The sequence below is a fragment of the Equus caballus genome, chromosome 19 (genome assembly GCF_041296265.1).
Source record: "Equus caballus isolate H_3958 breed thoroughbred chromosome 19, TB-T2T, whole genome shotgun sequence".
In the NCBI taxonomy this organism is placed as follows: domain Eukaryota; kingdom Metazoa; phylum Chordata; class Mammalia; order Perissodactyla; family Equidae; genus Equus; species Equus caballus.
In genome coordinates, this window is record NC_091702.1 from 36,997,589 (window position 1) to 37,024,214 (window position 26,626).

At 39.2% G+C, this 26,626-nt stretch overlaps 1 protein-coding gene across 2 annotated transcripts in view; it reads left to right on the forward strand.

Moving 5' to 3' along the window:
* The window catches only part of TPRG1 (tumor protein p63 regulated 1), a 198,613-nt gene that overhangs the window by 125,779 nt on the left and 46,208 nt on the right, over positions 1 to 26,626 (forward strand). For both annotated transcript variants that reach the window (XM_070242686.1, XM_001499917.5), the window contains exon 4: positions 4,013 to 4,189. In XM_070242686.1, the coding sequence (XP_070098787.1) occupies positions 4,013 to 4,189 (177 nt within the window). The remainder of the gene's footprint in view (positions 1 to 4,012; positions 4,190 to 26,626) is intronic.

Here is a 26,626-nt window from a genome sequence, read left to right on the forward strand (position 1 = left end):
GATACCTACACAACCTTGGAGACACAATGCTAAGAATGCTAAGACACACCCTAACTCTGTCTTTGTGGAGTTTACCGCATAGGAGAAGAGATAAACATTAATGAAGTAATCATAGAAATAACTGTAAAATTGCATCTTGGGTGAGTACTGTGAAGGAGAAATGTGAAGTGCTATGAAACTATATATTGGAAAGAAAAGAAGAAGTCACAGAGGTCTGGGAAAACTAGCCAGTGTAAGAAGTAATTGAGCTCAGCACTGTAGGAGTTAACTAGGTGAAAAAGATCAGGAAAAACATTGCCAGCAGAGGGAAGAGCATGTGCAAAGTCCCTTTAGTAGGAGTGGGCACAGTGAGTACAAGAAACTGAAAGACAATCAAGGAGAATGGAGTGGAGAGTCCGAGCCCGAGAGGAGGTGAAAGAGATAGGTAAAGCTTGACCCTGAAGAGCCTGGTAGACCAGGTGAAGAATTTCTGTCATTTCTTGTAAGAGCTGTGGGGAACTATTGGAGTGTTTGAAGCTGGAGTGGGGAGGTGAAGGCCCGATTTGTTTTTCTGAAAAGTCTACTTCAGTGCAGTATGGTGATGAGGTTGGAAGGGAATAAGAGTAGATGTAGGCAAACTAGGTCTTGGTGACTAGAAGCCCAAGCCTGGTGAGAGGGTGACTGCAACAGTCCAGGCAGGAGATACAGAAGACTGGATTAGGATGGTGAGGCTTGAGATGGAGAGAAGTAGGGACTTTGAGAGAGATTTTGGGAGTAAAATGTTTAGGACTTGGCACAGGAAGTGAGGAAATGGGACGAGTCCAGAATGACTCTTAAGTCTCTAGCTCACATAACTGAATGGAAGGAGGGTTTTTGCCCCAGATGGGGAACACTGGAAGAGGACAACGTTTGTGAGGGACTGTCATGAGTGTTGTTGGCAGAGAGAACAGTGCCAGGAGAAGAATACATCATCACATCAGCTCCTTCTAGACGTGGCTTTTACCATATTTTCACTCCACACTGTAGGGTCCTCCACTTGGAGGAGGGAGGGACTGGGAAGAAAACCGACACTACGGCTGGATTTGGTGTCTCGATTGATTCCTGTTTCAGATCTCTGCACTACTGCTTGCTGGGTTCAAAACATTGGGCAAGTCATTTTAGGGATCTCTGGACCTTCGTTTCCTTGTCTTTAAAATAAGGGTAATAACATCTAGTCGAAAGGGTTGTTGTGAGGATTAAACGGGGGCATCCTTATTCAAGGGCTTTGTAAAGCTCCAGGAGCTGTACGAACACAGTATATTATTGTTACTCCTGCTCCTGTATTTGTTGTGGATATTATTGCCAACCAAACTTTAATTATATTAATATTAGAAATATGAAATTCAATGTTTTCTCCATGAGTTACTTGGGAAAAAAGGTGTGATTGAAGTCTAAATAAATAAATATACCACCCAGGAGCTAGAGATGGTGGCCCCAAACTATTTATAGGCCTGTGTGTTTGCCTGAATTCAGACTTTCCCGACATGTAAATTATGCAGAGTCTGTGTCAAGCAGAGCACTCTGTGTTCCTAAAAAGAATTCTTTTTTTTCCAGAATCCTTTACCTTTTAAAATAAATCTCATTATGGAGTGCTGACATTTTCAGTAAAACCATTCAACCAAAAGCTGTGGTTTTTTTAGACTAAAAACAAGTCTGGTTTATTAGGCAGCAGCTTATAACTTGCTGCTAAGTAGATGCAATCTATTTAGAGGAATTTATGTAGATATCTGATAAGACATTTCAGAGTTCCTGTCTCTTTCTGACTAAAACGGAGACTGTTAAACAGATTATCAAGAATTCTCTCCTGGTCTCAGTGGAGTAGGAGTTGAGTATCACGGTGTTGTTGGAATGGATGGAAACCATAGAACCAAGATTTAAACCAGATCTCTTGCACTCTCCCACTAACTCTAGTATTGTGTTCTAGCTGAGTGACTTTAGATGTGACTTTCTTCAAAGAGTCATGGGGAAATGTAGAGCTAATACTTTTGCATACACAATGGCTGGCAGACACAAGACCTCCATCAACCATCTCAGATCGCATCCTTCTTTTCTTCCTTCTTTGACTTCTCCCTCTTTCTCTCTTCTTCATCTCCTTTTTTCTCCCCTTCACATCTCCTCTTTTTCCTCCTCCCATTGACTTACCTGCTAACTGTCTCTTGGCTGTCTGACTTTAGACTACACTGAGGAATGGCATATATTTGGGTCACCCAAAATTGCTCAATGACTTAGGTCCCTGCCAGTGATAATAACAGCTAGTTTATAGAGCATTGATTGAGAATAATTTCCCTTAATCCTCTCCCCAAACTTATGAGATGAGTACTAGTATTGTCTCCATTTTACAGACATGAACAAGAACCATAGACAGATGAAATGTCCAGTCTTACAGAGCTAGTAAGTGATACAGCTCGAAGTTTCCAGACCTGGCCCTTGCCCAGCCCAAAGGCCTCCAAAATGGTGATGACTGGCACTCATTTATTCACTCAATAGATGTTTATTTAGAGCAGGCTGTTTGACAGGAACTGGATAGAGTAGCCCAGCATTCACAGTCTCTGCCTTCATGGAACACACACACACACACACACACACATTTACATGTAAAGATGACACTCAGCCCCTACTCATGAGCATCACCCTATCCTCTGTATTGGTCAGTCAGTGTTCACATGGTACCTGTTGCTAAACATTTTACATATCACTTCTTCTCACACACAGTGATAAGTGCCACAAAGGAAAACGGATCAGGATGCTCTGAGAGAGTGTAATAGGGGGTCAAGTTTATATAGGAGTTTAAGAAATCCTGTTTGAACAAGGCATTTGAACCATGACTTGGACAATGAGTGTTCTCAGCCTGCTATGAGATGATGCTGGGCAGAGGCCAGGCCATATAGGGACCTGCAGTCCATGTTACATAGCTTGGATTTGATCCTAAGATCAAAGGGATGCTACTTAATAAAGTGAACAGGGGAGTGATATGATTCGGTTTGTACTTTAAAAATAGCCCTGTGGTTACTGTGTGAGAATGGATGGGAGTGCAAAGCCTGTACTGTCTGTACATCAGACGATTCTGTGTAGTGTGGATTCAGATATGAATTAGTCACAAATCATCCTTTTCAGTCTTTTAGGGAAAACAAAACATATACTAAAACAATTCTGATAAAAGTCATGAAGTTCTATATCCTAAAGGCTATAGTAGACAGACAGAAAAACTGCTGAGGGCAAGAGGAATTACAGATCCTGCTCACTTTCTTTTGACCAGAAGCCATTGTTTTAATCAATCTCTTCTTGTTCTCTCTGTTGGAGAGAATCTTAACTCTCAGTCAGAATTTTCCATGCACGCCCTAAAAGGCTCTCAAGTCTGAAGCAAATCAACTCAGTAACATGTATCTAGTGTCTACTTTGTCCTTGGCTCATAAGAATCCCACTTCACTTGCTTCACTATATTTATACCACAAGGATATGATAGAATGAGCTGAAATAGTAGTGGCTTGGGGGTCAGTGAACTTGTGTTCAAGTCTCGATTTTATCTCCAGTCAGCAATTCAACCTTTGGAGGTTAGCAGAAGCTAAAGAATAGTGAGTAAAGTTTGTGGTACAGATTGAATTAGAACAAAGAGATGTTTTTGATATCCTTGGAAGAAGATCTGCTCCATGAAGTTTTCCTAAGAACTGAGAAGATGTGGAGGAGCATGAATCAGTTGACAGCCAACATGATGCAAACTTGCTACTCCCCTAATGGATCCCGTCATGGGTAATCATCTCTGAGCTCTGTGGTCATAAGACGTATCCCTGTGACCTTCCACTTTCCCTCCTCCCTTGTTCACGGGGCTGGACTGAGAGAAAGGGGATGGCGTTAGGTATTCCTCAGCCCCTCTTTCTTCTGAGGTGATCAAACCTTACTATCTTCTGTTTTAGTAGAGATGTTTCAGTGAATGCCATTATCTTAAACTTGGAAAGATTATGCCATCAACTTTTCTTCTCTGTGATGATTCCTGCAGGATAGACCACTGGAACAATGAGAAGGAGAGGATTTTGCTGGTCACAGACAAGACTCTCTTGATCTGCAAATATGACTTTATCATGCTCAGCTGTGTGCAGTTGCAGCACATTCCCCTGAGCGCTGTCTATCGCGTCTGCCTGGGCAAGTTTGCGTTCCCTAGGATGTCACTGGACAAGTGAGTATGATGTCTTAGACTTGGAAAAGTGGTGCAGTAGGGGCAGGGCATGTAGGGAGATCAGTCACAAAGTCAGTTCAGGACTGTAAGCTGGGAGAACCCAGGGGGGAACACTGAAGCTCTACAGTTGAGCCCATCCAACAATCATTGAGTTCCTCTTCTATGTCGGACACCAGGGATACAACGTTAAGTATATTTGTACTTTAATATGAGAACCTGACAAGTAAATGGTTGAATGTAAGGTGTAAAGAGCTGCAGGAGCATGGAGGAAAGGCCCTCAACCTAATTCATGTGGCAGAGAATCAGAGAAGCTTTCCTAGAGAGGCACTTGAGCCAACATTTGATGTTAGTAGGAGTTAGCCAAAGAAGGAGAACAAAAGTTTCAGAATATTCCAAACAGAAGGAATGGCACAACCAAAGGAGTGGAGGTAGGAAAAAGTGTAAAGCCTTTGGAATTGAAATTATTCCGTAAAGTTTAATGGACAGTTTTCTGTCCATCAATTATTCTGAAAAGTTTAATCCACGATGGCTAATAGCTCTTCTTAAAAGAAGTCTCTTTGGGATCTTCCCTGGAAGTTTAGTGGAGGGGACATCAGCTGTCTCAGAGATGTTGACAGTTACCAAGAGACCTGGCGGGGGTCTACAAAGGGGACTTGTTAAACTAAGTTCTGGTAATGGTCTCAGAAGGAACTGCCTTTCCTAGACATTTTAGATCTAAGCCAGAAGGACAGCAATCTTTCTCTGAGCCTCTGAATGTGGGTTCTTCCCACTGAACTGTGAGCACCTTGAGGGCAGGTACTTTTTTTTGGGGGGGTCACTTAAGCACCTGGCATTGGGCCTGGCACAGAAAAAGAACTGAAAAATCTTTCTAAACCACAGCTTGATCAAGTGATTGGTTTTCCTTACATAAAGCATACCAAATCAAAGACATTTTTTTTTTAAGATTTTTAAAATTTTTTTCCTTTTTCTCCCCAAACACCGCCCCCCCCACCCCCACCCCGGTGCATAGTTGCATATTCTTTGTTGTGGCATGTGGAACGCCGCCTCAGCGTGGCCTGATGAGCAGTGCCATGTCCATGCCCAGGATTCGAACCAACGAAACACTGGGCCACCTGCAGCAGAGCACGAGAACCCAACCACTCAGCCACGGGGCCAGCCCTAAGACATTTTTTATTTACTTTTTTCATCAATGCAATTAATTGATCCAGTTCACTAACTTGCTTTGACAGATTGATTTAGCTCACTATCTTTTTGAACTGGTAGAGTTTTTCAATAATATATGCACATGGTAATCATATATTTAAACATCACAAAAATGTTTATTTTCAGGAAATGTCTCTCCCACCTCCGACTCTCAGTTCTCCAGAATTATCTCCATAGGTGATAGTCAGCAGTTTCATTTTTTTTAAGAAATAGTCTATAAATATATACAAATGAAAATGTCTTTGATGTATATATGTGTGTTTATACACATTTGTAAGTATGTGTCTACACACACATTCATCACAAATTATTTTAGCCAATGGGTACACATGTTGTAAACTCTTTTGCCTCAAGCTCTTTTACCCAGTGATAGACCTTGGAGATTTTATTCTATAATCCTGTATAGATCAACCTCCGTCTTTTTAATAGTGCAGAATATTCCCTTTTAAGCCTATTCTATGTATCCGGCCCTTCATCAATGGATCTTTATTTTTACTTTTAAAATTTTTTATTTTTAAACAATGCTGCTCTAAATATTCTTGTCTGTAGGACTTTGCACAAATGTGAAAATGTATCTGTAGTGCAAATTTCCGTAAGTGGAATTATTAGATCAAAATTCATTTATTAGATCAAAAGTCATGTGAATTTTAACTGATATTGCCATCTTGCCTTCTACATAGGTGACACCACTTTATGCATCCTTTTTCACACATCCTCAGAAACATTGCGTGTTATCAAACTCTTGCTTTGCCAGTGAGATAAAGAAAAATATCTTACTTTTGTTTTCTTTCCAGTGGTAGAATTTGAAGAAAGTTAAAGATGTTTTTCTTATGTTAGAATGCCATTTATTTATTTTTCTGTGAACTGTCTATTTATGACTCACTCTTTGAGTTTTAGGCTGTCAAATTTATCAATCTTTCAAAGTTTTTAAGTTTATTTCTTTTTGAGAAAGTCTTTCTCCACATTGAAATCATAAAAGATATTTCCAAGTTTTCTTCCAGTGTTTTTATAATTTTATTTTTAAAAATAGTTAAATTTATGTTTCATCTGGAATTACTTTAAGTAAGGAGAAATATGTGCAATCAGCTTTATTTTTTATTCGGATGGCAGGTTAGAGTTTTCAACATCATCTATTCAATACTCCATTCTTTCTTCTCTATCATATATACATTACCATGTGTGTTTGTGCCTATTTCTGGATTCTGCATTCCATTCATGTATTTATTAAGTACAAAATGGTTTCAATTATTATAACCTTTTATTATGTTTTAATATCAGATAGAGTTACTCCCTTCTTATTAACCTTCTTTTTTTTTTAGAATTTGTTTATTTATGCATATGTATTTTTCCATCAGCTTGCCTAATTTTAAAAAATCTTATTTTTATTAGGATTTTAAAACATTAAATCAACCTTGCATTCCTAAGATAAACACATTTAGTCATGGGGCATTATCCCTTTTATACATTGCTGCATTCAGTTTGCTAATATTTTTTTAAGGAGTTTTGTGTCTATGTTCATGAGACAGATTGGTCTTTTATTTTAATTCTTTCATAACGTCTTTGCCAGGTTTCAGTATGTGGGTTATGCTGGCCTCATAAAACAAGTTGGAAAGTATTCTCTCCTCTTTTATTTTCTAAAAGATTTTGTATCTGAGTGGTGTTATCTCTTCCTTGAATGTCTGATAGAATTTATAAGGGAAATCTTCTGGGCCTGAGATTTCTTTGTGGGATAGTTTTTGATAATAAAGTTAATTTGTTTTATAAATATTGGGTTACTCATACTTTTTGTTTGATTTTGTGTTGACATTGGTAAATGGTATTTTTCAAGGAATTTGTTAAGTTTATTTAAATTGTATTTGAAAGCATAAAGTTGTTAGTATTCCACTATTGTGTCTTTAAATCTATATTTAGTGATACCTTCTTTCTTTCCTGATATTGGTGATCTGCATTTTCTCTTTTTTCTCTTGATGAACCTATCAATTTTCTCTGTTTTAACAAGAATATGCTTTGCATTTTGCTAATTTTCACTGTTGTCTGATTTCTATTTAGTTGATTTTTGCTCTTTATTTTTTCCTTTCTTCTATGTACCTTTGGTTTACTTTGCTGTTCCTTTTTTCAACTTTTTAATTTGGAACCCAAGGGCACTGAATTTTTGCCTTTCTTCTTTTCTAACATGAGCATTTAAAGCTATAAATTTCCTTCTAAGCACTGCTTTCACTGTTTATCACAGACTTTGATAGGCTGAGCTTGTATTATCATTCAGTTAGAAATATCTCCTAATTTTTCTTATGATTTCTTCTTTGACCCATGAATACTTTAGAAGTTGTATTGACAAATTTACAGATAAGTTGAGTTTTCCCAGATATTTTAAAAGTACTGAATTTTCATTTAGAGGACATATCTTTGATTTTAATCATTGTAAATATATTGACATTTGATCGATTGAACTATATAGTATGTCTTTGTGAATGTATCATGAGCATTGATAATTATTTTGTGTGTAGTTTTCCATAAATATCAATTAATTCATTGTGTTTGATAGTGTTGTTTAGACTATCTATGCTTCTATTGATTTTTGTCTAGTTTTTTATCAGTTACTGAGAGAGGAATATTAGAATCTACTATCATTATGGGATATTCTTGTCTCTTTAATTTTATGATTTTTCACTTCATACATTTTGAGAGTCTATTTATTAGATGCGTACACATTTATGATTGTTATGTCTTCCTGATGAATCGAATCTTTTTTTATTATGCGGTGTTCCTCTTTATCTCTGGCAATATGTCTTGACAAGTCTATTTCATATCTGCTATTAGCCACTCAGGCATTTTTATCTTACTTTTGCACTGTATATCTTTTTTTTTCACCCATTACCATCTATGTCTTTGCATTCAAAGTACATTTCTTGTAGATATCACATAATTGGGTCATGCTTTTAATCCATTCTGGTAATCTCTGCCTTTTAATAGGAATGTTTAGTCCCTTCACATCTTACGTAATTTTGATATGATTGAAGTTAAGGCTACCTATTATTTGTTTTGCATTTCCCTCTTCTATTTTTTTATTCCTCAGTCCTCTTTTCAATCTTTTAAAAATTATTTATGTATTCTTCATAATTCAATTTTAATGTATTTATTGGCTTTTTAGCTATGATGTTTTATAGTTTTGTGGTGGCCTTAGGGCGGAGTTTCTCAACCTCAGCACTATTTACTTTTTTGTCAGGACAACTCTTTGGTGTGGGAAGCTGTTCTGAGTGTTGTAGGATGTTTAGCAGCAACTCTGGCCTCTACGCTCTGGATGCCAGTCACACCTTGCCTCTGTTATGACGATCAAAAATGTCCCCAGACATTGCCAAATGTGCCCTGTGGGCAAAATCACCCTAGACTGAGAAGCACTGCTCTAGGAATTATAATACACTTATCTTTCACAGTCTAGTTAGAGTTACTATTAGAACACTACACTTAAAACATAGAGACCTTGTAAACACACTGTTCTAGGAATGTAAATGTTGAACAGGGTGTGATGAAATCAGTGTGGCCATAGGAGGACACAAGAACAAGGTGTGGAAGGAAGTTTATTGTACTCACAAGTCCCAGAAAGGGGGTCACCACATGCCACACAGGGCCACAGGGGAAGATATCAGTGTCAGTCAGGAGGCAGAAAGGGTAGGAACTAGGAGAGAACTTAGACCATGGTCTTTACTGCAGTTTCCACAGGAATAGCAAGGCAAGGCAGGGTCAACAGTTTAGGATTGGCTAGTTTGAATAATTTTGGTGGGCTTTACACTATAGGGTGGTCCCTTGTTGCCTGGTCCCTAGTTCTGGACTGATTAAGGCAGAAGAATATTGCCTCATGGGATCTACGGGCTAGATAGAGGTGGTATGGCTCGGAATTGTTTGATTTGCATATCAAAGGCGTGCTCTGGGCTGAGCCCTCTGTTATCTCTAAGAACTGACTGGCTCTGAGAGGGGCAGTCTCTTCCCAGCCAGAAAGGTTTTTTTTTTGAAGATGTCAAAACATCATAATATACATAAAATAAAAAAATACATACAATATACATATAGCTCCCTTCACATCCCCTCCTCACTGCTCTTTATGCTGCAGTTATTGTGATTTTACTTCCATGTGCATTTTAAACCCCGCAAAACAATGTTATAAATTTTGCTATAAGAAATCGCATGTATTTCAAAGAAATTAGGATATAAAATTGTGTTTTATATTTATGCAGATGTTTTCATTTCTGATACTCTTCATTTGTTTCAGAAGTTGCGTTTCTCTTTGATGTCATTTTCCCTACACGTGAAAAATTACTTTTAGGGGCTGGCCTGGTGGTATACTGGTTAACTTCGCGCACTCCACTTTGGTGGCCCGGGGTTCATGGGTTCAGATCCCGGGTGCGGACATACACACCGCTCATCAAACCAGGCTGTGGTGACATCCCATATACAAAAAATAGTGCCAATCTTCCTCAAGCAAAAAGAGGAACATTGGCAACAGATGTTAGCTCAGGACCAATTTTCCTCACCCCAAAAAACCCAAAATTATTTTTTAGCATTCCTTGTAGTGTAATCTAGTAGTGATAAATTTTCCATTTTCTTTTTTTGAGGGGAAATATCTTTAGCCTTCATTTTTGAGGACTATTTTCTCTAGTTGGAGACTTCTGATGACATTTTTTTTCCATCATGCTCAAGATGTTGTTCCACTATCTTCTGGCCTCTATAATTTCTGCAGAAAAGTCCACAGTCGCTTGGACTGCTATTCCTCTGTATGTTCTCTAGCTCCTTTCAAATGTTCTCTTTCTCTTTCACAAATTTGACTATGACGTGCCTAGGTGTATGTGTTTTTTTTTTTTTTTTTTTTAATATTTATCATGTTTGGGGTTCCCTGGGCCTCTTGCATTTATAAATTTATGTCTTTCAACAAATTTGGGAAGTCTGGGGTTATTACTTTTGAAAAAATTTTCGCTTGCCTATTCCCTCTCTTTTTCTCTGATACTTTAATTACATGAATGTTAGACATTTTTTATCGTCCCAGAGGTCTCTGAGTCTTTTTTGTTGTTGTATTTTGTGCAGAATTTCTAGTTGTTATCTTTAGGAGGGGCAGTCTGCTGGGACCCTATGCCTGCCTAGCTATCAAATTTTAGCAAATACTAACACTTTTTTGTAGCATCTTTGAAGATGACTGTATATTCACTTTTCTCCTTAGGTCTAATTAATATAGTGAGTTATGTCACATATTTCTTAATATTGAAATATTTTTGTACATTCAAGGTATGAATCCCACTTGGAATTATTATATCGTTATTTAATATGCCATTGAATATTCATTGCAATTATTGATGGGGTTTTTTGAATTAATATTTATAAGTTTGATTGATACATAGTTTTCTTCTCTTGGGCTATCTTTGCAGGTTTTGATATCCATGTTAGCTTATTTTCCTAAAAAATAAAGTTTTCCTTTTTTCTCTATTGACTTTATCAGATAAAGAAAAGGCTTTATATGTTACTTAAAAGATTGGTATAGGGGCCAGCCCCATGGCTGAGTGGTTAAGTTCATCCACTCTGCTTCAGCAGCCCAGGGTTTCACTGGTTGGGATCCTGGGCATGGACATGGCGCTGCTCGTCAGGCCATGCTGAGGCAGCATTCCCACATGCCACAACTAGAAGGACTCACAACTGGAATATACAACTATGTACTCGGAGGATTTGGGGAGAAAAAGCAGAAAAAAAAAGAAGATTGGCAATAGTTGTTAGCTCAGGTGCCAATCTTTAAAAGAAAAAAAAAGAGTGGTATATTTCACCTATGAACATGCCTGGACCTAGTGCTTTTTAAGGAGGAGTAGCGCTACAGCTTTCTCAATTTTCTCTATGATATTGGCATATTCAGACTTTCTCTTTCTTTCATGGTTAGTTTCTGTAATTTCTATTTTACTAGAGAAATAACTCAGTTTTATTCAGGTTTGTAAATTTTCATTGATTTGAGAAAAATAAAAAAGGGATGATTAAAAGAATAATAAAAGATTTATATGTAATACATTTTTTCCTTGTATGGGGATTTAGTTGATCAATTGATTGATTTCAAAACACCACCTCTTGAGTTTACTTATTCATAATAGAATAATTCTGTCTTTTCCCATTTGTTATTTTCTATATTTATCTGTTATTTCCCATTGCTCTATTTGTATATATTCTGTTATGCACTGTGTAACTTCTTCAGTTGAAAGTTTAACTCATTGAAAGTTGTTTTTTGTTAGGTAAGTAAGTTTTATGGATGTTGAATTTTCTTTCATTATACTTTTTCAGATATATAATATTTCATTATATTTCGTATACCCTATTATTTTTGTTTGTTTGTTTGCTCTTTGATTCAAGAATACATTGAGATAAGTTTTTTTTAAGTTGGAAGGGTTTTTACTCCTTTGAGTTATATTATTAATTTCTAGTTTATTACATTGTGTTTAGAGAATGTCTTCTCTACTATTTCTAGTCTTTAGGATTTATTAAATATTTCCCATTTAAATAGTTAATTTGTATCAATATTTTATAAATACTTGAATGTGCAGTCTCTGCTTTCTGTGTATAGAATTTGATAAATGGTACATTGGTCCACTCTCATTACGTTATTTATGTCTTCTCTGTCTTTGCCTATTTATTAATTAATTTTTTTGGCCACTTGATCTGCTATAGACTGAGAGAGGAGAATTAATTTTCCTTAATTACTGTGGTTGTGTTTTTTTACTTTTGTGAGTTTACATTATGCAGGTCGATATTGTCTTGTCTAATGGAGGAACATTTATAGATGTTGAATCTTTATTTTAGATTATAATCTTTTTCACTCTAAAGTTTATCTCCTTTAATCGCTTGCGTATTTTTGGTCTTGTCTTTTGAATATTGAAAACTTTACGTCCTTTTTCTGTGAATTCTCTTCATATATCTCTGCCTTTTTCTACTTTAAATTTTCAGAGTCTCTTTATTTTTTTATGCGTCCTTGTATACAGCATATAATTGAATTTTACTTTGTGATCCAACCTGGCAGTCTTTTCTTTTAATTGGTAAGATTAACCTATTTACACATATTGATGATAGTTTTGGTCTTAGTTCTGCCACCATGAGTTTTGTATTATTGTATTTTTCTAAATATATTGCCATATTTTCTACATTTCCTTTGCTTTCTATTGAGTGTGTTTTTCTTTTAACAAGAAGGTTTATAGTCTATCTTTTTCTACTAGTGATTATAAGTATAACTTAACATAGTATTCTTAATCCTACCTTTTTTGAGCATTATCTATTGACTCTCAAATATAAATCCATTTACATTAACAACTCACTTCTTTCGTTTTCTTTTCATACTTCTCCATCATTCGCTTTTTAAAAAAAGTTTGCTTATAATCATCCTTATTAGTTACTTTGATTGTTATTTATTTAAATTATATGCTTCCAATCGATGTGCCATCTTAAATAGTGTATATTAAACCTCCATTCTCAAAGAAAAGAAATCTACATATCCACGATATTCCCATGTTCTCTCATCTTTCACCTCCCTTCTTTCATTAGTTTTACCAGACAAATTTCTTTCTTTATGGCATATTTTGTTTTATTTCCCATGAGGCACCCAATTATTATCACAGAGAGTTGATGTAATTCCAGCCCTCCTAATTAACTTGTGTAGCTTTATCCAGATTTGCATTCTGGGGTTGGAGTGAGAAAGCCTGTGCCAGCAGCTGGCATGCTGTTAAATGTTAAAGGGCTTTCAATGGGCCCCTGGAGGCAGGAACACAGTGTGATGAAGGGGGTGGTTTTTAAGTTCTGCTCAGTTTTTTAGCAAAACTCCATAGCAAAGTTCTGGACAAGGAGTAGAGTCCCGGGTTTCAGTCAGAATTTTACAACTGTTAACTTTGTTTCCTCATCTATCAAAAGGTCATTCGTATTAAATGCCACTCTGCTTCACTACCAGTCTTATTGTAAGGCTCCGACAAGATAGCTTGAAAGCGCTGTGTAATATGCCTCATAGATATCAGGTGTTACCAAGTTTTGATTTTTCTCCCGGAGAAAAGCTTTTGTTAACATGGAACTAAGTAGATCAATTTGATTGTTATCTTTATTTCCAAGCCAGCTGGCTCTTCTTGGTTGGGTATTAAGTTGCCATTATAAGGTCAGAGGTCAGGAAGCAGCAGGCAGAGAAAGGAAGCAGCAGCAAGGGAAAATCAGCTGCTAAATAATCATAAGCTGACTCCAGAGGAAAGCTTGGACAGTGTCTGGACAAATTTTCTTGTTATAAGAAAATGCAATGATTTAACATTAGCCTCTACCCCCACCCACCCAACCCCTGCCCCACGCCAGCTGTAGGTGGTAATGCTGACACTGTTTACCAAGAGCTTTTACCACTCCTGTGCCATTTGACCTTCAGCATCCGGGAATAAAGAGGGCTGATTGCCTACATTTTATAGATAAGAACAGTGAGACCAAAAGGGTTCAGGGATTCAGGTACCATAAACTATTTAGTATTAGAACTAGGTTTCAAAATCAATTCTTCCCACTCCCTGTCCAGTGTTCTTTTCTTTGAGTAAACAATCTTTAATTTCCTTTTTTCTCTTTTTCTCCTCTTTCCTTCCCTTCCCTCTTTCATTTATTTTTTTAACTTTTATCACGAAATAACTTTAGACTTACAAAAAAGTAGTAAGAATAATACAAAGAGCTCCCATATACCTTTCAACCCATCTTTCCGAGTGTAAATATTTTATATAACCATAATACAAATATCAAACCTGGAAACTTGTGGCTATAATACCATAACACTATATTGGTAGAAAGACACTGGTTTAGGATTCAGGGACCTGGGTCCTGATCCACTTTCCTGATGTTAAGTCCCCTCCCCTTGCTGAATCTGTTTCCTCATTTATGAAATCTCTAAGCTTCTTCCTTTTTTTTGGTGGTCTTGAAACCCTGCGCTTTCATGGTGCTCTATTGGTGTAGCAATATTCCCAAAGTCATTTATCTTAGAGGGCTAAATGATTTTACCTAATCAATTACTCCTGTGAAAAATGTCTCAAAGAGGTTTTTTCTGCTGGAAAATATTGTTGCTGTCACATCAATATGTCAACAAAAGCTGAACAGGAAGGTCAGGCCAAGAAATGTCTTCCTGCGAGAGTAGGCGTTGCACATTTCTCTATCCATGCTGTTTAAAATTTGCTCTCTGCAAAATATAAGGGATAGGCAATGCTGCAGAAGCAAAGCTCAGGAACCGTTCATGGTGGTCACTCCTCATCCCGTTTGCAGAGATGCTGGTGAAAGCAGGAGATAGGAGCTACACCCTGTTGACTTAGTGTCAGCACATGGAGGGCGGGAGGAAGTCATCCCAGACAAGACTCCATCACCTCAGCTTTGCTCCCTTGGATCCAAAGCCAGGCTAGCTGCTCTGTGCCTTCAAAGTTCTAATTTGGCATCTCTTCCTTAGACAAGAGCTTCAAAGGGCCTCTGCTCTGGGTGAAAGCAGCTCGTGGCCCAGGCTGATTCTGCTGGCTTCGCGTCTGTCAGTGTTTTCTAATCACTGTTATAAGCGTGGTTCTGCGGAACACGTTGTAAAATATTTTCCTATTGCTCCAGCAACATCTCCTGTCTAGACAATCTAATTATGAGTGCAGAGCAAACAGCTGAAGTGTATGCCACCCCCAAGGTTGCCTTACTCCAGGAAGAGGGTGGAAGGATGAGGGAGGGGGTGGGAATGGTATTGGTTACTTTTTGTTGATCTGACCAGAAAATTGAGTGCTCCAAAAGAATCTGGCTAACTTTTAATTAAAAAGAAACGATCTGGTGGAAGCTGGCATTTTGTTGTTTTTCCAAACTCAGTGGAGGATTAAAGGTACTGATTTATTTCCCTCCAATCACATCTTTTTCTTGGCTTCAAAGGTGGTTTGTGGTCTTTTCTTAAAAAGAAAAAAAAGCCACTGATTTAATAATCTGCCCTCCCAGCAGCACTATGAAGATAAAAAGCGGCCCCCTAAAGGTATGTTCTTTCCAAGTAGTAATTTGATTGCATTCAGTGAGTCTTGCCTGAGCCCTGGCCAGGTGGCAGGTGTTGTGTGTGACAGTGACGAGACATGGCCTCTGTCCCCAAGATGTTCACAGGCTCACAGGAAGGCAGACACACATGCCCTGATGCCTTAACCAGGCTTTGGTTAGCGCTCCAGCGGAAAGCCAATGGTGTCCTGGGCACAGGAGACGGAGAGAGACTTTCCACTGGGAGGTCTCAGAAGGTCTTACGGAGGAGGTGGAATCTAAGCAGGTCTTTATAGGATGAGCAGAATTTGGGCAGAGAGATAAGGAGGAGCAGGGCAGTCTAGGTGTAAGTGGACAAATGCCCAACTGGCGTGATCATGCCAGGACTCCCACAGGGCTGAGTCCCAACTATTGAGAAGGTATAGTAGAAGTTTCTGAATGGTTTTGAATAATAACACGAGGCATTTGGGTTTCAGTCATATTAGGATCTGAGACATTGACGGTTGTTGGAGAGAAGCCTAAAACAACTGGCATTTTGTTTCAGAATGATGTGTGGCAACAATATAAGGGATGGTTTGGAGAAAACTGAAACTGAAGAAAGGGGCTGGCTAGGGGAGAGATTGTCTGATGTAGAGTTGGGAAATTATAAGGACTTGAACTGGGCCAGTGGATAAGAAGGGAGAGCTTGGGAGTGAGAAGACTTGGCTGAAGGAGAATTTCTGGTGCATGATAACTGGATTGGGTTTTCCTGGTGTGGGAGAGGGAGGGACTGTGAGCCTGTAAGTGGAAGATGCACTTCGTGTTTATTAGTTGGGGTGTCTGAATGGCTATCGGAAAAGATGATGGTTGGGATAAACTATTCGCGCAACTGACATTTATTGAGCACTTGCCATTGCTAGTTGCTGAGCTGGGTAGTGTGGTACCATTCAGATAAAGAGAGAGTTTCTACCCTCATGGAGCTCACAGTCAAAGGGCAATCAAACAGTAATCATACTGGTAAGTATAAAATTGTCACGGTGATAGTGCTTTGAAGGAGAGCTATATGGGGTTTGTGAATTATCTATTGCTATGCAGCAACTTACCTCAAAACTTAGTAGTGTGAAATAACAAACATTTATTATTCCTGTTTCTGGGTCAGGAATATGGATTTGGCTTAGCTGGTTCAGGATCTCTGCAAAGCTTCAGTCAAGGTGTCACTGGGGCTGTGGCATCTCAAGGCTCCACCAGCGGAGGATCACTTTCAAGCTCCCTCATGTGGTTGTCAGCAGGTGCAGGTTCTCATTGGCAGTTGGCCAGAGCTCTCAGTGTCTGCCATGTGAGTCTCTCCTTAAGGCTACTGACAACATGGCTGCTGGCTTCCCTCAGAGGGAGCAAGAGAGGTTGAGCAAGATAGAAGCCACAGTCTTTAGGTAACCTAATCTTGGAAGCGACATTTCATCACCTCTGCCACATTCTATTCATTAAAGGCACGCTAAATCCAGCCCACACTCGAGAGGAAACTATCACACTAGGGCATGCATATCAGGGGCAGACAGTACCAGAGGCCGTATGAGAGCTGGCCTACCACATGAAGAATATCAGAGCGTTTATTACAGGATTTAGACCTAAATTAGAGGGTGAAGAGCAGGGAAGTCTCTGAGGAACGGATTCTGGAGCTGAGATTGGAAGGATGAATAAGAGTTGAGGAGGTGAAGCAAGTTGTGGAGAGAGTGTTCTGGGGAGAGGGGAGAATACGTGCAAAGGAGGGAGGGAGGCTGGGACCTCTGAGGAACTGTAAACAGGCCCACAGGGCCTGCTAAATGTGAAGGGCCTGAGGGACGCTGCCATGGAGACAAACTTTGTATTTAGATGTGGAAGAGCTGCCGGCGTTTTGCAGCAGTTAGAGTAATTCTGCTTTGATCTGTGACTTGCACTGGCATTCCCTAGAGAGTGATGGGCTTCACAGTTAAAACTAGTTTGAAAGCCCTTGCTCTAAACTGTGGGGCCGTCTCTGGAACTGCTGGGAAGTGGGTCTGATTCAGTGTATAAAATGAATAAAATTGCCCACTTATCACTTAGGATAATTACTCATTATGTAATGAGATAATGCTCATAAATCACGTTGGGCTTCTTGAGGAAAGGTGTTATATAAACACAAGGCTTTATCATCGATGACGGAAACAGACTTAGAGGATTAAAATCAGATGTGCATCTTGGTGCTATGGCTTTTTACTCCAAACTAAGTGACCTGTGAAGTTCACTTGAGTTCTTGAGGACTGTTTTAGGTTAAGAAATGGAGGCAGGGGCTGGCCCTGTGGCTTAGTGGTTAAGTTTGGCATGCTCCACTTTGGTGGCCTAGGTTCGAGGGTTCGGATCCTCAGCACGGACCTACACCATTCATCAGTGATGCTGTGGCAGTGACCTACATATAAAGTGGAGGAAGAGTGGCACAGATGTTAGCTCAGGGTGAATCTTCCTCAGCAAAAAAAAAAAAAAAAAAGGAAGTAGCAGGGTATCAGTAGGTGACTGGAATGGATGTAGGCATGGAAAGGAAAGGTGGGGTTAGAGATGCTCTCTTGTTATCTCTTATACTCTGGTAAAGAAGAGAGTTCCCCTTGTTAATCCTACTTAAATGAATGTGACTACTTATAAATGCAGCATGGAGACTCTACTTCTGAGCTGAAAATGAGAAAATCTGAATTCTTGTCTACTCTGCCTTTAATTCTCTGTGTGTCCTTGAAATAACATTGTTTCCCCACATTGTTTCCCCTCTCAGAGCCTTAATTTACCCCCATATAACATGAAAAAGGTGAAATTGGATGATCTTGAAGGTCTCTACCATCTCGTGCGTCAATCACTAAGCAAGATTTTACAATGTTCTTTCCAGTTTTGCTCCCATGAAATGAGAACAATAACACTCCTTGTCAGCAATCAAGAAATACTGTGACCAATGACAGCTTTTGTTTTGGGAAAGTTTAACATTGGTGGCAGAACTTGGACTTTTGTGTATTTATTTTGCAGACCCATGGAAAGGATAGAATCAGAGAAGAGAAAATCAGCCAGAGTTGATGTTTGATCCACTTTTTTCCAGCTTCCACTGACATATTCTCCTTTCTCCTCTTTTTCACTCGTCTGCTCTTCTCTTAGTCCAAACTCTCTGGAACCAGCCATATAGTTCATATTTTTTATTTCACGTCATTCCTTATTTCTCTCTTTATTAAAAACGCTCAGCCAAGAATGAAGTAGGTTAAATTATTCTTCATGTAGGTGTGCCTGTCTACTAGATTATCCATCCAACAGAGTGTTTACCTCACCAAAGAAGGTTTTTGTTTTCTTTTTTTTGCAGGGAAAGATTCACCCTGAGCTAATATCTGTTGCCAATCTTCGTCTTCTTTTTTTTCTCTCTCCCCAAAGCTCCAGTGCATAGCTGTATATGCTAGTTGTCAATCCTTCTAGTTCTTCTGTGTGAGCCACCACCACGGCATGACAACTGACAGACAGGTGGTATGGTTCCACGACCGAGAAGCAAACCCAGGCCATTGAAGTGGTGAGAGTGCTGAACTTTAACCACTAGACTGTCAGGGCTGGCTCAAAGAAGGAATATTTTTAAAAACACAAAGCAAAGTGTTTCCATTAGGTGGAAGTGAGGTGAGAGGTCATTGAACAAGAGTCCAGTCTGTTGTCTTTCCTGAGGAGTAACTCCCCAGCTTCTCATCTGTTCCTTCCTCAAATACTCTCTCAGTAAACAGGATAACGTGACACAGTCTATTTCTCCTCAAATTAATTATTTACAGAAATATTTCTGCACACCATAGGACTCAGAGTGAGAAACCCTGGGAACACCTGACGTCCAAAAAAAATTATAAACAGCACTGGATCACCCAACAAGCAGACAAGCACCAACATATGACAACAGCAAAGCACTGCCACCAAACAATGACAGAAGTTCAATCTTCATGTCCTTATTCAGAATTTTATATGTATAATTCTTGAAAGAAACTATTTTAATTTCAGTATTCAGAAAAATGTTCTGCTTTTTGATTTAGTATTGTTTGTGTTTTGAGTTCTACCTGAGTAGAGAAGGCCATAATCTTTACAGTGCTAAGGGTCACAAAGTTTTAGTATGGCTGTCAATGTAAGTGAGTTGTGGAACTGGTGGTAAAGTGAGTCCTCTCTCCTGCAGAGTGGCATCACGCTAAAGAGTTGTGACATGATTGCCTCATCTTTTCCTTCCACTCAGGCAAAAGCAACAACTTTGACCTTCTCTGTAGAGTGTCGTCAAGGCATGAACAAAAGAGACCCAATTTTCTTCTTCTACCTTTTCTTTTCTACTTTAGAATCCTTAAAATTCTGTCTTCAAAACTTTAGCCTTCAGAGTAGGAGAAATATCCACTAAGTACAAATAGCATGAGGTAACATTCTCCTACCTCCCCTCCTGACAGGATTCCTCAGTTATCGGAGGCAGCCATATAACTAACAGAAACACTACATTTCTGAATCTCTCTTGAAGCTAAGTATGTTCATTTGACTAAGTTCTAGCCAACAAAATATAAGCAGAAGAAATGGGAGAGCCTTTTGGGAAGATTCCTCAAAAGGCAAAGAAGCATTCTTCTCTCCCTTTCTGCTTCCCCCTCCTTCTGCCTGTAATGCTCCAGCCACCATCTTGGACCATGGACCAAAGGATCAAAACTAGTGGTGGCAGAGGGGGAAGCTGGAAGGAGCCTGGCTTCTGAATGACTCTGTGGAGCTGCCTTCCAGTCTTTCATGGCTCACCTTTGATCGATCTTCTTTTACCAAGAGAGAATGTGTGGTTCATCTCAGTTGGGATTTTTCTGTTATATGCAGCCAAACTTCATCCTAACTAATAGAGCCATAGAATAGGAGAAGAGGTTCTGCCAACTCATAAAGGTTGGGGATGGTGGGGGTGGCAGTTTCATAGGTTAAATTGCTCATCTGTTTCAGGATTCCACAGACCAAGGTTCCAATCCCAGATCTATCATTTACTGGCTTTGCTACACAACTTTTCTGAGGCATGTGTTCTTACCTCTAAAATGGGTTTGATAATATCCACCCTATGGACTTGTGAGGATTAAATGAGAACGCTTGAGAGGTACCAAGCTGGTGACTGCTATGTGTGCTCCAAACATATTAGTTTCCTTTTGTTTTTCAATTTGCTCTGTTTTTATTAGGAAGATGGTACTCTATGTGTATTCTTTAAGATATTACAAAATGCAAATCGATAGCTACTCGCTGAGATGCTCCTGAGTCACTGAGTGGGGCAGTCAGGACCACAGGTCTGGGCTGTAAGTTGAACAGGAAAGGAATGTTAATCATTCACTCAACTCCAGGCCTGTTACTCAGACAAACTAACGGAGAACTGGAGCCTGTTTTCTGATGGCAATAGGAGCTTGATGAGTTGGTTTGAAAGACCCCGAGCCCTATTAGTGGGAGACAGGGGATCTATTTCTGTGAGCAGGAAAAGCACATGTTAAGATGCTCCTAAGAACAAGATGGTATCCCCCAATTCAGACCAAATAGGAAGCGCTTATAAGAAGGGATGGCTCTACAGGTAGGCATAGAGAAGTTACCTTAAACCCAGTACACGACCATCTAAAACATGGGTTGTATTTTGTACCATTTGATAATGGGGCAGCAGGCAGAAGAAGCTGGTTCTAGAGCAAAACCTAACTTATAATAAGAATGTTACCTAATTAATATTCCATGACTTTTTTAGGTAAAAATTTATTTCATCTATTTCGTATAGTTACAGTCATTGTCTGTTTTCCTTGTATTTTTTCTCCTTCATGGTAAATTGGATATTGCTCACCCAGATCCTGGAAACCAGGTTTACTTGTAATAGTTTTAATGTGGTGATTCAACAAATGGAGGACAATAGCCTAGTAGTGTCTGAAAGGAAGGAATGATGAATTATAGACTGGCCTTGTCCTCAAATAGCTTGAGATCTAAATGGGGACAGGGAGAGTAAATATATAGAAAACTAATTTTTATATAACACGTAACATGCCAAACCTTAACGGAAGCTAGAAGCCTTGTATTATGGGTCCATAGAACAGGCAGTTATTTTTTAAGGACTGGAATTGTTACTAAAGAGACAACAGACTGATGAATTTTGGTAGAGAACAGTAGAGTGCCTCAGAGGCTGGGGGAAGAGTATTATCAAAAGACGCGATGATACAAGAGTGTGAAAAGTTGTTTCAGAAACCATTACTAATCTCCTAGGTGACTGGAGTACAGGGAGAGTGGGGGCAGAGAGGCGAACCTGTTCGTGAACAGTGTTGAATGGCAGGATAAGGAGGTTATATGCATTTTGATTGGCCAATGGGAGTCATAAAGGTTTTAGAGCAGAGACACTATTCATCTTTGGGTCCCTAGAGCTTGTAGCACAACACTGGTATGTGACAGGCACATGGCTGTGCACTCCATGAACGGCAAGTAAATGAATAGAACAGGTAGCGGTGTGTGAGATGGATTGGAGCACTGAGAAAAGTTTGATCAGATCTCTGAGTCAGTTCTGGTGAGAGGTGTTGGATGCTTGACTTAAGTGTGGAAAGGAGAGGTCATACATGAGATTCTGAGCATCACCCTATTGCAGGTAACACTGATTAATGGCCTCAGGCTCCAATGTGGCAAAGTCACTTGAGATTTGCTTGGATGGAAATTAAGTCTGGAAACAGAATTGCCCTGGGGTTTATGGACCTACCAACCTCAGCAAGGATCAAGTTACATCGCATACTGTGATAAACTGGGCAGCAAGCGAGGATTTTGTCATGCGTGTTCTTGACTTTGCCTTTGGGGATCTGGGCCAAGAATGCCCTGGATTTGATCTTGGGTGTGGTGCTGTCCACTCACTCATAATGCCCAGGAGGCGTGTTGACAAGGATGGGTGGATGGTGGGGGATTGCTGAGCTATTTCTTGGCAAACCTCTGGGAGAAGGCGTTCCCCAAATGCCACAATCCTGTTATTTTTGAGTAATGGACTGAACCCAGGTGTCTGATTGGACAGGGCCACTCCCAATTTCTTCTAGATAAATATTTGGTTGCCAGGAGGTTATATTTAAATGAGAAATGCCTCCTTAGGAAGTTGTTGCCTAGCAATTCCTGTAGAGGGCAGGATCCCATCCCTGCTGGGAAATGTTTGAGAATCATCTCAGAACTTACCCTGTGCTCACTATGTACTTCAAGTGAGGCACCCAGTTTGAGGTTCTATAAAAATGTGATTCTCTAAATAACAAGAAAACGCATCAGTGTTAGAGACACTGCATTTCTTTGGGGAAATGCTTCTGGTCTTTAGCGTCACAATGGCAGGATTCTGAAGTACAAATGGAATCCAAGCCGGGATTAGGCTTTATAGAGAGAAATCAGTTCTCTGAAAAAGAGCCTGGCCTTTCTGGAACTTAAAGTGCAGAGTCTGGGCAGCTAGGGAATTTGGATCTTTCCGATATTGTGCACTCTCGACTTTGCTCTTGCTACTTGTAATCAATGTTTGCATTTTGGCTTTTCAGGCCCCATCAATTTAGGTTTTCTAGTCTCTCTATGGGGAAAATCCACTTATTTAATGTGTTTGCCTTCCATTTCCACTGAACAAGACTATTACGACTCAGCAATTAAATCTTATAACTGTTTTGTGGATCATCTATCTTTAGAAGTAACTCAGTTAACAGCCTCAGTTTTTTTTTTTTTTTTTAAGAACACAGAACAAAACATACAGCAAAAAAAAACAAAGCATAAGGCAAAAACACAGGTAAAAAGATTTGCACTCTAACTTTCTGGGTCAAAGGTCAGTGTTTTTGATCATCCTGTCAAGATCCATCCTAAACATACATTCTCCATAACAACGTGTGGCATCAACATCACACGTCGTGACTCTCCCGTGACTTTCTGAATTCTCTCTTATTCACAAGCCATGTATTATTTTTTATTTTTAACACTTTGGACCCCTTTTCATTAGGTGTTGTGCTAGTGTCCACTGTCACAGGTCACCTCAGAAAGGGGAGACCCTACCCATGTGTACCAACTTAAGTACAAACGAGAAGAGGCTTGTTCAACAGATTGGGCTGAGCCCCAGGGCTCTGTAGGGTATGTCTTGGTGAAGACCCCCCTGGAGTTGGGACTGAGGGATGCTCAGTAGAGAGTCAAAGTTCAAGATTTGTTTCTTCTAATTTATTGCAAAAAAATGCTGTTAATTATGATATGTTTAAATTCCACCAAAGTGCTATTATTATAATTCAATAAATGAGAGTAAGTGATAAGAAACATGAGCTTTTGGAACTGGAGGGGATTTTAGAGTGTCTGGTTCAAGCTCCCTCATTTTACAGATATAAGCTGTGGTCTTAGGCAACTGTGGTCAAGACCTCCAGTCACAAATCTGAGAGTAGAACTCAGATGGCTAAACAACTAAGGATGTTGTTCATTGACCTAAATTTCTAAGTTCTAGCATTTTTAGGTTTTCTACTTATGTCATCAGAAAACAGGGAATCTGCTCTTTAGCAGATTTAGCATCTAAGGAATGGAGCATTGGCCAGATAGATAGTAAATGTGGAATTAGAGTTTTGACTTTCCATAAATGAGCTCCCTGACATTGGCTATTGACTCTCTTCTCTAAATTTTTTTTTTTTTAACATTTGTTGAGCAATGAGAGCACAGTCTATGCTCTCATATCTTCCAGATATCCTTCAGAATGCAAATTCTATAATCTGAAATTGCTATCTGGGCACTCTTAAACAAAATAATAATAATGACATATTCAGGAGAAAAACAAGGTGCCAGTGGTTTTATAGCATTTATACCATATGGAAGAGAAGATGTCTAGATATTAGCGTTAGGATTTTTGAATTTGACCCAATCCAGCTTTTCATCCCTCATGGCTTTGTAAATTGTCATTGTTGAGGAAGAGGCTTTCAAAAAAGGTTTCCCCACATTGCTTCTTAGAATTTTCAAATAACTGTCTCCTTAAAGCCGTGCAGTTCCCCTGGGCAGTTGCTGGGTGGCAGCAGAAGTGCTAAAGTGGTGGCCCATGGAACAAGCAGAATGGCAAAGTGGTAGTATTCCCAGGTTCATTGAGCACTGAATGCGCCCTAGTCCCCAGAGCAAGTGAGTGACACAGCTAGAACGGCTGGTAGGGCCAGGACTGGCAGGTCGGGTCAGAGGAGAATCTTTCCTTTCCTATAGTTTGCCATTGGCCAGTTGAAAAGGGTGGTAAATAATTACAGTAGCCACTATAATTTATTAAACAGCCACTGTGGAGCAGACACTGTATTAGGCTCTTTAGATATGTCATAGTGAATTCAAATATTGCCACTAGTGAGGTATTATTATCCCTATTTTACAGATGAGGAAACTGAAGAAGAGACAGTTTAATAAACATACTGAGCGCCACAAAGGCAGCCAGTGATTTGTCTGGGATGAAACACAGATTCCTGAACACCAAAACCCATGCTTTTCCTACCAGGAGACTGCTCAAATAATAAAGATAAAACCAACAATGAAAATTTTATCTCTGTTTTTGAAGTGAGTGAATCAATGAGAGTGAAAATGTTAGGCAAAATTTTGGCTAGAGAGAGAGGAAGAATGTCAGCTCTCAGTACTTAGTGTCCTGGAATTTGCAAGACACTTGCACATTCGTTATTTGATTGGATTCTCTCGCACTTGGACACACACTCCGATAGTAAATGCAGGAAGGTGGCTAATTTTGAATTTTATAAATGAAGAAACTGAGGCTCACTTGAAAGTCAAGTCATCTTACCAAAGTTTTCAGCAAATAGTGCAGACTTGGGTCTCCTGATCCCTAAGCTATGACATTTTTGCTACACCACAGAGCCTTGAAGAGATGGGTTGTTTTGTCTACACAGGGAGTCCTGTAAGATCAGTTGGCTCAAAGGGAGAGGGACCATCTTAGGCCTTGGTGCCCAGAATTGAGATGGACCCCACCCACTTGATGGCCCTTGTCTTTCAACACTAACTGACTCCGCTTTACATTTAAGATTAATTCTGTTTAAGCTGCAGCTGCTTACCGAGCCGTGCACATAGTAGATGTCTCACTCAAGCTTGCTCATCATGCACATAAAGAAACTGTAAGTATGTTGCTTCTTTCCTGAAGGCCTCCATTGGTGCCCACATTCAGATAGACTAGCTAAATGTGCCCTCGGAGAAAATAGGAAAGAAAGTAATCTAGATATCTTGGATATTGTGCATGCTTATGTTTTAGACTATTTATTTTTGGATAGAATATATGTATACATATAAGAACTTCTTTTCAAATCTTGAATGTTTGAGGTTGCATCAGAGAACTTTTAGAACTAGAATGGACCTCAAAGTTCATCTAAGATCCAAAGAGAGAAAGTTACTTATGTAAAGTCCAACTCATTTACAGAGGCGTGGATGACTGGGGTGTCCTGATCCCTTGGGAAGGAATTTGGGCGTGGGAATCAAACAAATGTAGAGTTGAATCCTAATTCTGTCACTTACTGGTAGTATGACAACAGGTTAAACACTTAATGTCTCTGAGCCCCAGTCTCATCTTTAAAAATAGAGATAATTTTAACTACTTTGCAGGGGAGTTGATCAGTCTAAATGAGCTAGAATATTGAAAAGCGTAACGTAGTGTTTCTGTACTTTACCTTTTCAATACGTCCTGATGCCCCAACGTCCCTCATTTGGTTTGGATTCTAACGAGATCATGAGCTTTAGAGTTTACAGTATAGGTGACCCACATGATATAGGCATACAACTGAGTCCTTACTGGGAAAAACAGAGTGCAATCAATCCCTTTATAATTTGTTCACGTCATAAGTTAACCATGTTATAGCATGCTTTTCTCATATGTAGTTTTAGCATCTATTATTACATTTGGGATCTGCTTTGACTTGTATTCTTGAACCTGTATAATTAAGCGTTATATTATAGTGGGCTTCACAGCATTGGGTAATGAAAAGAATTCTGGCCTTGTAATCAGCAGAATTTTGTGCCAACTCTACCAGGCACTAGCTGTGTGATTACAGATGTCTCCTTTTGAGGCGTAAATATGAGCATTTTAGTTCAGGTGATCTATAAGATTCTGATTAGTTTTCAGATTTGATTTGTCTGCATTTTCTTGTACTAGTATATATGGAGACACCTGTTTATTACATCTATATAATGCTTCCAGTGGGGCAGGGGCAAGTGTCATTCTTCTAACACAAATCAACTTAATAGTGGAAGATTAAGCTGGCTTCCCAACCATAGACTGCTCCTGCTAAATTG